This window comes from Callorhinchus milii, unplaced genomic scaffold, assembly GCF_018977255.1.
Source record: "Callorhinchus milii isolate IMCB2004 unplaced genomic scaffold, IMCB_Cmil_1.0 Scaffold5, whole genome shotgun sequence".
NCBI lineage: Eukaryota > Metazoa > Chordata > Chondrichthyes > Chimaeriformes > Callorhinchidae > Callorhinchus > Callorhinchus milii.
Genome location: NW_024704746.1, coordinates 62,574,730 through 62,586,810, shown reverse-complemented (window position 1 = coordinate 62,586,810; position 12,081 = coordinate 62,574,730). Strand labels below are relative to the sequence as shown.

General features: G+C 42.9%; 1 protein-coding gene across 1 annotated transcript; it reads right to left on the bottom strand.

Moving 5' to 3' along the window:
* Positions 1-1,394: 1,394 nt before the first annotated feature.
* On the bottom strand, positions 1,395-11,170 carry psmc2 (proteasome 26S subunit, ATPase 2). Its single transcript, NM_001292181.1, is given in 12 exon segments — positions 1,395-1,713; positions 2,529-2,625; positions 3,143-3,345; positions 4,157-4,244; positions 4,718-4,882; positions 5,239-5,334; positions 5,667-5,739; positions 5,968-6,099; positions 6,587-6,686; positions 7,320-7,401; positions 7,912-7,949; positions 10,930-11,170. Coding segments are annotated over 12 exon segments (1,308 nt in total). The 5' UTR covers positions 11,006-11,170; the 3' UTR covers positions 1,395-1,555.
* Between the last annotated feature and the right edge of the window lie 911 nt (positions 11,171-12,081).

The window sequence follows — 12,081 nt, the reverse complement described above, 5'->3', positions numbered from 1 at the left end:
CAATTTACAATTTTTTTAATTTAAAAATTAGTTTTCCTTTCAGATGTTTGGTTTGGACGGCCTCCGTTCCACCATCGTGGGTCGTGCTTTCAGCTACTGCGCCTGGAACACTCTCCCTCAAGCCCTCCACCTTGCCCCCGCCTTCCCCAGTTTCAACTCGCGCCTGAAGTCCTTTCTCTTCGACCATGGTTATGGTCACCTTATCCAGGCTCAGTGTTATCCTCCACTGCTGTCAAGCGCCCTGGGGTGGTAACCTGCGTGAGGGGGCACTACACAATCGCCAGTTGTTGGATGTCCTGGTTTTCTGCCTCCCCCCGGACTGTTGACTCCACTTGGCTATTTTCTTTTTAAAAAGATTGTAATGTAAAAGGGGGCAGATGGCTGATTTGGTCTGAGCACAATTTATTTCCTTGTAAATATAAGGAATAAGGACGTTATTTTACCTGGGGGGGGGGGGGGAGAAGATGTGGCCATACAAGCCACTATTGCAAAGCAATCCATGTTTCAATAACCAGCCTGAAAGTTTATTCTAGCTCTTTAACTCTTCTGGTGAGAATCCTGATGAAAATTTAAACTTCTTTTCAGAAAGGTCTGAGTTCCAATCTAAAAAAAAATTATTAGCTGCACACTCGACCCCCAGCTCAAAGGAAGAGGATGGTTGGCAATTGCCCAGCTTGCTGGATTTTCCAGCTAATAATAATAATCCTTGCATTCTATATAGCACTTTTCACTTCTTCGAGACATCTCCAAGCGCTTCACAGAATATACTGTAAAGTGAATCGACTATTTGTGGGCAAAACATGGCAGCCATTTGCGCACAGCAGCATCCCACAAACAGTCGGGGATTGAAGTGACCAATTTATTACTTTTTTTTTCTTGAAGGATTATTATCAGGCATGTGGAGTAAGGAAACTTGCCCAAGATTTCACCCTGCAAGAAAGCAAACCGACATCTCTCGCTCGCGAGGCGAGTGCTCTAACCACTGAGCTATGGACTCTAGCTAAGTGCCAATGCATTTAAAATAGATATCAATAAAATAACCCTGTGAATCCTACCCAACATTTAATCAGTAAAAATAAATCCTCTTAACATTTAAAATAAAAGAATTCCAAAAATATACAGACAGCTGTGGGCCGTGTGGAGTGGGGATGTGCTAGGAAGGTCAGGCTCACAGCAGTTTGGAATAGTTATAATGTCGGTCCAGCTAAGTCCAAGTCCCAGATACTTGAAGTCTAGTTAGGCAGGAATTGACTATTTGAATTATGTTTGAAATGAGACCACTCAAACTACCATTTTTAAGAAAATATGCACTGGTTATATATACACAATTAAATTGCATACCATACATTTTCTTAATTTCTACCTGCCAATCATCAGACTGAAGCATTTGATTTATTTATTTGTTTTTATTTCTATAATAGAGCTTAATAGTGGAAACAACTGGCTCTGAATGTCTTAAATCAAAGCTTGTTTCACAATTGTTAGCTACTCAAAAGCACAAACAAGCTACAGAATGCAAATATACACTGATGGAAGATAAACAACCATTGTCAAGTTAGTTGTAGGTCATGTATCTTGGTGTAGCACTGAACTTGGCGTAGGACTTGATAACTTTGTTCACAGCTTCCAAGAAATCTTTCTCGGTGGCGATTTTCCGACGAGCTCTGATAGCAAACATTCCAGCTTCCGTGCACACACTGCGGATCTCAGCCCCTGCACAGAAGGATCAACAATTATAGTTTCTTCTCCATCAAACCAACACAGATGGATCTCACCTTACCTTTACTCTTCATTTAACAGGCACTGGGAGTTCATTAAACATTTAGAGGGAATGTTAGCCTTCATCAAGGCGGTGGTTTTCACTGATGGCTAACCAAATCCATTCAATATCAGCAACAAGCATTAATAGGATGGGCACAGCTTGAGGAGGACACACAGTAAAACCCTCCATGTATCAGCGATCAATTTGAATTATGGCCATCAGGGTTGCAACTGTCCGAATGAATGTCACTCAAGATCCTACAAGGCAGATAGAGTTTCAACCCACAACTGGATTCAAAGCAAGATGCTCTCCTACATGACTGCCCTGTCTCTCAAACACAGTGGAACCAGCAGATTCTTAACAGCACAAGGATGCCAATCAAGCCCATAGTTTTATCATCAATGGCAAATATTCAATGAATCATGTAATCCTTGCATTTAATATATCATCTTATCACATTGTTGAGACATCTCAAAGCACTTCATACTGTAAGTGCATACTATAAAGTGAACTGACTATATTTTGTGGGCGAAACACAGCAGCCAATTTAACAGGCAATGTGTCCCACAAACAGTCATGGATTGAGTGACCACCTTTTTTTAATAAAAGGGATTATTACCCCTGGAAAACGATCTGCCAATCATCTAAAAACCAGGATCCTAGTTACTGCTGGGTAAACAGAGGCAGGTGAATTAAGAAAATTTGCCTAAGGTGTAGAAATAATTAAAGCAATTATAATTTAAAAGTATGCATCGATTAGCCTTACCTGTGCTATTTGGACACAGTCGAGCCAGCAATTCAAATCTTATGTCCCTTTCCACGCTCATGGATCGGGCGTGGATCTTAAATATGTGAGTTCGACCCTGAAACGGTAAGAAGTCATTGGCTTCATATGAATCAAACATTGTACATCATTTATCTCTTTGTAACACAGACAGAAATAAACGTTTCTGTGAAATAAACGTTTCTGCGTTAGAAGTGGTTCCAATTTACAGTTTTGATCACTTCTGTTGCCATAGATACATTTGTACGAGAAGAAGAATCCTTTTGATTGTAGTGCCTTTCTCGTCAGGAGGATATCTCAAAGCGCTTCACAGGATATTGTAAAATGCAATGACTGCATTTAGCCGAGTTCCTTGGGAATACTACAGACCCAACTGGCTCAGAAACTGTACTACCATAAAGGGTTGACTCGATTCCAATATTACAAGCTCAGCCTCAAGCAGACCCTAACTACCTCTCTCCCCAGTAGGACAGTTACTATTTAGTCATTTAACATTAAGAAGTTGCAGATCTGAGCCTCCACTAGATAAAGAGCAGAAACAGAAATCGCATTTATTACTCACTATTCCAAATAGGTTTTGCAAAGTATTTCCGTACCTCGAGATCTGGCAAACTAAATTCAATTTTCCTGTCTAAACGGCCGGGCCTCATTAAAGCTGGATCCAGTGTGTCAGGCCTGTTTGTTGCCATCAGTACTTTGATGTTGCCTCTGGGATCAAAACCATCAAGTTGGTTAATGAGCTCCAGCATTGTGCGCTGCACCTCATTGTCACCACCAGCACCATCATCAAACCGAGCACCTCGGGAGAGAAATACATTACGTTAAGTACAAACACACCTTTCAATAAGTTTCAAACAGTACAAAAAGTGACACTGATATAAATAGTACATTATTTCCCTGCAAAGAAGTAAAGAGGTAATGACTGGCAAAGTCATAATTTTAGCAGCCTGCCTTATTATGGGATTTCCCCAGTTACCCATAAATGCATAATTGTATATACCAAGTCAAAACCCTAATGGGTTAGGGTGGTCCTAGTTGGACATGCAAATTGTCAGGGACAGCTTGCCAGACATGTCTAACCTAACTAGAGAGTGGAATTTCACATGATAGTTTTAGTGTGTAACTACAGTGAAAGAAAGAGTGATTTCAGATTACAAAAACTAATTAAAACATACATATAAACCCTCAGCCCATAAACTATGGAGGACACGGACCTGAAATAGATTTTGCTTCTTGCAGATTTTTCTTAAAAAGAGAGAAATCTAATTAAACCATTTACTCTCTACACTTAATGACAGGGCTATGTGTATTTACCAAATACATTCAAAATGTTCCAGAAAATTACCATAAAAAAAATTACTGACTGAAAATCTGAACCAGACTATTACATGTTTGGTTTCTATTAAATTTCACTGAAGGAAAAAAAAACTAAACTTGGTGCAACTTCAACTGATTGGAAAATAAATTGCTTCCAGGTGTGTTCTATGTTCTACCACAACCATTTTATTCATCATTTATTCCTAATGGAAATCACTTTTTTTCATGTATAGAAAACCTGTAAATTGCCATTGAAATTTCCCCAAACATAAAATATACATAAGTAAATATACCTCCAATCGCATCAATCTCATCAAAGAATATCAAACACGCTTTCTTGGTTCTGGCCATCTCAAAAAGTTCACGAACCATCCGAGCGCCCTAGATTTGATAAATAATTGTATTCATTTATATTATGACAATGTCTGGTACAGTTAAGATTTAAGTACAAAACTTCCTAATAGTTTTAGGAAGTACTGCCCACAGCTCTTGCATCCGTTCAACACAGCACAATGTGGTGCTTGAACCCACAAGCTTCTGATTCAGAGGTGAAGGTGATACTAATTGAGTCAGGCTGACATATTACAACCCAGTTATGTGATTACTAGGGAGTGCCTCCTGTGGACACACACACACTGGGATCTTTATAGAGACTTTTCCAACTCCATCCAAGAAAGACAGGCAGAGAAGACATTTGTTAAATCTTTGTATTGGCCTCAAGCCTGAAGGGATGGATTTTGCATTTAAATCCAACATAAAAAGTAATTGGTAAATGTAACCATTTTCTGCAGAAAAGAAGCATCAGAAGAATAGAAACCTGTGAATAAATGTATTTAAATGATGTTTGACTTTACCTCTCCGACATACTTCTGGACCAGCTCAGAGCCAATTACTCTGATGAAGCAGGCGTCAGTCCTATTGGCTACGGCTCGGGCACACAGAGTTTTCCCAGTTCCAGGTGGCCCAAACAGCAGGACTCCCTTTGGTGGCTCAATGCCTAGGTTAACAAAACTCTCTGGCTGTAACACAGAAGGCAATGAATAGTTAATAATAATACTTGCATTCACTACTACCGTGTGACCTGATCACTCTAAATACTTAGAAAAAAACAAGACAAATTCTCAGCAACAATTTAAAAAAAACACAGTAAATACACAAAATAGTTAAATACACAAAGGCCTCGTTATTTATATGCTCAATGTTACGATCACTTCAGTCTCGAGAATAAGATGGATGCTCCAAATAAGATCCTTGCTCAAATTTATTTATGACTTGAAGGAACATATTCAAACCTTGCCCAAAGCAGCCAATGTAGCAGACTGAGCACCATAATTCTTTAATCAATACAATACTGTTATGCTGAACATCAACTTACGTGCAGCAAAGGTGTCTCCACCACTTCTCTCAGTTTTTCTATCTGCTCTTTGCATCCACCAACATCGCTGTAGGTCACATCTGGCTTCTCCTCCACCTGAAAGGTGCACAGCAGCAAGAGTTGCTCGAATCAATTAAAAATGTTCATTTGAGTACAATACACTCATACAGCGCTTTTCACGGTGGGAAGAGGCCCGAAAGTTCTCAACAATTCCTCCCAGGTACTAGAGTTGAGAGAGGTGAGGAAAGATTAACGAAAGCAAGGCCAAAAGAGCTTATGTTTTGAGATGTACCTTAGGGAGGGAGTGTAAATGTAGCATTTCACCAGCGCAGTCAAATTATTAGTCTGAAGAATTAGAATTGTAATCATTGTAATGCTTCAATAAATCCCAGTACCACATGAAATACAGCATCGCAAAATGGATTTACCTGCATCATAGTCACAGTGGGATCAATCTTTGGAGGCAATGGAATATGGATCTGGTACTTATTTCGATCCACACTGAAATTCAAAACATTTCTAGTAAGTTGTGTTGAATATTTAATTACAGACAGATGTGAAGGGAAAACAAAAAATAAGATTAGTCTGAAGCTACCCTGGCTCAGTTACTTTTCATTAAATATTACAGAGCGCCCTTCACACGAGGCAACGACTCAGAGTGCTTAGAATTTACTAAACAAATACCGAGAAGTCTTCAAGAGTCGTGCAAGTTATAAATTCGGTCCGTACCCAACTCTCATTCCCTCCTCAATGTCCGTGGGAGCCACTTGGTCGCTCAAATCAACCACAAATTTTGCAAACTGCTTCACATTGATGATATACTTGGGATCCTCTGAATCTGCATTGATGATTTTTGTACATCTGCAAAGAGGAAAAAGTGAAGCGATTTGTTAATGTGCCCACACATTATACACTCGAAACAGAGATCAAGAACAAAGCAACTGAGGGACAAAGGTGCAAACTCTCTGCCTCCTCACAAGAGAATAAAATTTCCACAAATTATAGGATAAAGTCCAGAGAAGCACTTTTTGCTCAATGCATGCGATTTAAGAATGAGGTAGAGTTACTAGGAAACTTAGAAAAGTGTGCGGGGAAAAACAGCTATCTTAATTTTAGAACAGGGTAACAGAAGAACTCCCATTGGTATACAAGGCAAGTCCTATTATGGAACACAAGTCTTCTAGCCTTTGTTTTCCTTATCAAGATTTAAATGAGACTGTTTCAGGTAACTGTGCTCAGAGAGTACATACAGTGAAATCAGTACGTGAAGCTTTCTTGCTGCTTAAAGCCCAAATGGGACAGCCCAGAAGGATATTTAGTTTAATGTGCAATATTTTAGAATCCGTACCTTGCAACCTGTAATGGCTGCTCACTCTGAAGTGTCTGCTTGTCTGCTGCCAGGTCCCACAATGCTGGAGGAGCCAGACCTGTGTCCGACTCCTTAATACCTACACAAAGGATTCAGTCATTAAGAACTCCATTTAGTCAGTCTTCATTTCAAACAATTCTAGTAGATATCAGATACTCTGCGAAGGACAAGCCTTTTTGAAGCTCTAATATTAAGGAATACATCTGGACACACACCTGGATTAATCAAACATCTGTCCAAATGATCAGCCCACAGAAAAACCTCTCCATTAAAGAGGACAATTAACAAAGGTAACGGTTTGCCAGGAAGGGCTGCAGGATCCTAGACATTCAAGAAACCGCTCGATTCTGTAATGGGAGTATGGTAAGGTGTTTTTTTTTCTGGAAGGATGAGATCATATAGGTGAAAAGGCCTTCTTCATCTGAACTTGTCATGATTTTGTGATGTACGTTTGTGTGTATACATATCGGCAAATAATAGTAATCCTTGCATTTGATCTATATAATGCAAGGATTATTATTATTATTTGATATAGAACCTTATCTCATCTTCAAGACAACTCAAAGTGCTTCGTAGAATTGACTGTATATTTTGTGGGCAAAACGCAGCGGCCAATTGTCATGCATCTTTAATTGAATTATGACCTCAAGATTGTACATAAACACTATTTGTCAAATTGAATCTCGAATGGACTTTATAAAATCACATGTACCTGTCAGCTCATTGATTTTCTTGAGAAGCTGCTGGATGTCATCCTCCACCTGTTTGATTTGTCTGGAATATGTACTCTGGCCCTGAAAAATAAACCCAGCACCACAATGGTCAAATGCAAGGGTTATTATTATTGGTTACACCTCTTTCATAAGAGTAGCCAGTAACCAGTAATTAATTTAAATGTTAGGTTTGGTCAGTGTGATGTTCCATTGTTACATATGGAAATACAATCAGACCACAAAAAAGTTGCAACAAACAGCCCCCGCAATGATTTCTAATTTTGCACAAAAACCCACTTCCGAAATGGATCACTGCATACTAATCAGGAACAAGAACCATAATGGATTTAGCCCCCTTTTGAAATAGAAAAATTACATAAATTTCATAACTTAGCATTCATGATCAAATTAACTGGCTGAACCTTCAGCAAATTAAGTGTTTTTTTTAAAAAAATAGATTTCCAAATATTTACATCTAAATTTATATGAACTGATGCCCAATGCTTTGGACCCAGAGAATCCTGTGTAATTTTATGTCTGAAATTTTGAAGTGTTATAACAGAACCAACTTAACATTGGTTTTGTACTTACATAGGTCTTGAGGAGGGCAATGTCCCCTTCATCCAAAGCTGTAATCAAGCAGGAAAAAAAACACAATTAGAAATTAATCATATCTGGTACACGAGTCCTCAAAAATGTACAAACCTTTTAGAGAAAAGTTTTTCATAAATTTCTAAATTATTTAGTAAAACTATTTTTTTCAGGTTGTATTTTATCAAAATTAAACTTCAGTTAAACTTTTCTCAGAACTGTTACTAGCTATTCACTCCCAAAAGAAGGACCCGGACCTCAATGCAATTGCAATCAAAACATGTTAAAGTAACTACCTCTTTTCAGCAAACACCTGCAGTCAACAACCACCCTGGAACAGTCCAGACCGATTTTCATAATAAACCACATAGAGCAACAACCTATCAGTAATCACTCTTTTTAATAATGTAATGTAATAATACATTTAGTAATGTAGCCACTCTTTTTAAGTCCTGTCAGTGTACTGACGGCCTTTTCGATGGTCAGATGTGGGCCGGTGGGCTGCTCAGTACAGTGTTGATGTGTGTTGGGAGTCTACATAGAAATTTTGGGCCTCCAAAAATGGAAACAATTTGTATTTTGTAACTGATTTATTACTTTATGAAAACTAGTTGATTTATGGTTTCTTATGTGTGTTTTTTTTTACACGCTTAAAAATTCTACATACACAAACAAACCCTCACTCACAGATGTATGACACAAAGAAACCAACTGCCTAAAGAGAATCCAAACCAAACTGTATGATAGATTCTGCATGACAGAATCATAGAATCATACAGCACAGACGGAGGCCATTCGGCCCATCGTGTCTGTGCCGGCTCTTTGAAAAGAGCTGTCCAAATCAATCCAACTGCCACGTTCTCTCCCCATAGCCTTGCAAACTTGTCCTCCCCAAATAATTATCTAGTTCTCTCTTAAAAGTTGTTATCGAATCGACTTCCAACATATGCAGGGAAATATCCCTTTCTCTGGAGTGGATGCGCATTTTCTCTCAGGAGCGATGCACCCTGCTCACCTCATCCTGCAAAGTTTTAGACGTAGGTTGCCAAGAGTTTAACGAGCTAAAAAAAGCATCTTGCTGCTGCAAACGCTGTCTGCCAAGCTTGTCTCGCTAGGATCACCCTATCTATTAGGGCTTTGGGTGACAGAGTTAAGAGAAGCCAAATAGGAAGAATCCCAGTATCCATTGTCCCTCCAAACGCTGCTGACAAGGGCCATTTAAGTTAACATGTTCATTTGGTGGGTCATACCATAAAATCTTATACATAATTCATTATATACATGATGTGAGCTGTGCAGAATGCATAGGTTTTAATAAACGTCTTGTATTAAAAACCAGAGAGTCGGTTTAAAGAAGAAATTGAGTGCAGTATAGTATATCAATACAATTTTGGAAACTACTGGGTGGGCTGCCAGATATCATCCCTGCAGTCAAATCTTTGACACCCCTACCCTATAACAGGGGCTCCATATAAATAGCGATTAACGCGCTCGCCTCACATTTGAGTGGGCCTGGGTTCGATTCCCGGGCAGGGCAAAACCTTGGGCACGTTTCCTGACTCCACACGCCTCTGTTTACTTGGCAGTAAGTAGAAACCTGGTCGTTAGTCGATTGCCGGATCGCTTTCCGGGGATATTGTTTTTTCCCAGTTCGGTTAGCAAATGGTCTGGCCTTCTCGGACATTCCTTGATACCAGGTTACACCGCTTGCATATGTTTGCTGCGCAACCTACAGCTTCTATACTATAAACAAAACCGCACTGTGTGAATGGCCATCTTCAGATACAAAAGGCAATCACTACAATATAAATGAATGGCCTTCGCTGTGTGTGGTACGTGGAACAGTCTCCCGACAAGAGTAGCTGATGAAACAAAAACGCAAAATACTGCAAATGCTGGAGATCCGAAACAAAAAACAGAAGTCGCTGGGAACACTCGGCGGGTCAGGCAGCATCCGTGGAGCATCCGTGGAGAAAGGAAAGTGAGTCAATGTTTCGGGTCCACGAAGGGTCGACTCACTTTCCTTTCTCCATAGATGTGCTGCCTGACCCGCCGAGTGTTCCCAGCGACTTCTGTTTTATTTAAGGGCAGCTGAGCTGATGCCCCGTCAGTAACACCTTGGGGGGGGGGGGGGGGGAAATGGGACAGGGAGAATAAGGTGGCACCCGAGGGATGAAAAACATCCCACTGGATTGTTCGCGGGACACCGCCGTGCGCCGTTGGCTGCCGTACTTTGCCTATAAATAACAACAACAACAACAACAATAATAATCCTCGCGTTTCACACGGCGCCCCTCGTCACACCATCGAGACGCTCGAAGGGAACCGCCTTCTGCGCGAGAAACGCGGCCGCCGGTTGCAGGCGGCAGCGTCTCGCAAACAGCCGCGGGGGGGGAGGGGGGGGGGGGGCGGGGGGGCGGGGGGGGGGCGGACCACCGAATTCTATACCGTCTGAAGGGAAGCGGAGCGCCCCCACCCAGGAAGAGCGATCCCGCCAACCGACCCCGACGGCCTGGTCCCTTAGGCCCGGCGCTCAGCCAGCGGGCGCGCCTGGCGCGGGGCATAAGGGCCAACCCGGCTCGGGCGCGGCGCCGCCACCGCCGCCGCCGGCACCGCCGACCCACCGCGCGGTGCGCGTCCGCGAGGCGCTTCTTCCGAGGCGTCCGGACGCCCCGAGAAGGCGCTATCGTCAAAACACGAGGAATGTTATTGTCATCGTCGTCGTCGTCAAGGAGGGGGTGTTAATGGGGAGGGGGGGAGGGGGGGGGAGTGGGTCAAGAGGCCACACTGTGGTGACCCGACTTTAGTCAGTCAGTCAGTCAGTCAGGGAACCCTCTTTACACGACCCAAGGCGAGGCCTCTCTGCTGAGGGGAGGGAGGGAGGGGAGGGCGAGGCCTTCGCTGTCTGTCATGACCGGGTCCCCGGCCTCCAGCAGCTCCGCGGCCTCGCGTCTCGCGCCTCACTCGCCGCCGCCGCCGCCAGAGTCTCCGCCCCACCGGGTGTTTTACTCCACTGACCTCGGATGGGTTTATCGGCTTCCTCCTTCGGCTCCTCTTTAGCTTTGCGCTGGTCGGTGCCCAGGTAGTCAGGCATAGTGGTGGTGGTGGCGGCGGCGGCTGTGGCGGTTACCGGGCCTCCGGCTCGAGCTTATTACACAGCACTTTGAAGCCGCTTCTCCTCCCGGCAGCCACCGCGCCGCCCGCCCTCTCGCCCGCATGCGCGCTGCCTCAGATTGCCGGCGAGCGCTGCCATCTTTGATACGGGCAAAAGAGCCGAGCCCTCAGTTGTGCTGTACACCCAGCGGGGTGGGAGGGGAAATGCTGGCGCTGCCATCTTTGATGCGGGCAATCAGTGAAGCCCTCAATCGCCGTGGCTGGGGTGCTGGCGCCGCCATCTTTGCTGCGGGCACAACGTTAACCAACGACGGACTGCAACGTCAAGTCACTGGACTCCGGCGATTCGAGCAGATCGTGAACACTTTTCCATCATTTCGGATTTGCTGATGCGCTGTAGCCCTCTATGGCTTTGTGATATGTTCGTACCGTCGCGTTTGGAGGTCTCTGAATAGAGGTTGATGTAGGAATTACCCCCCTCTGTATTTTCTGACGACTTCTACCGTTAAAAGGGCAGAGTCTTTAACAAGAAGCTTCGGGGGTTTCGCTCACATCATCGTGAGGGCTGTCAGAACTTTGGATGCATATATATATATATATACATTGGCAAACTGCACCTGTGTAGCACCTTTCATTTAGGATGCACGTCTCAAATTGGTTCTCTTACACTGCACAATGCAATAAGAGTAAATCGAGCAGTGGAAAGGGAGAGTTAAAGTCCACCACCAAAGGCACAGCTGATGTGATATGCTTTAAAGAGGATGTCGAAGGTTTGGGAAAGAGGAAGTAAGGCAAAGAGATTTTGGAAGAGAGTTCCAGAGGGCAGGTCCATGGTGCTTCAAGCCTCAGTCAGCAATGGTGGTTATAGAAGGAATGAGGAGCAAGCAATACATTAATCGGAGCAGAAGGTACAGAGAGGCGGGGGAATAGGTCTTATTCCATAGATAATAAGAAAACAGTCCCATGAAAGGACTTGAATGCAGGGATCTTAAGGCTGATCCACTGGAGAACTGGTGGGTGAGTGTCATGGCTGTGCAGAGTCCAGTGTGGGAGAGA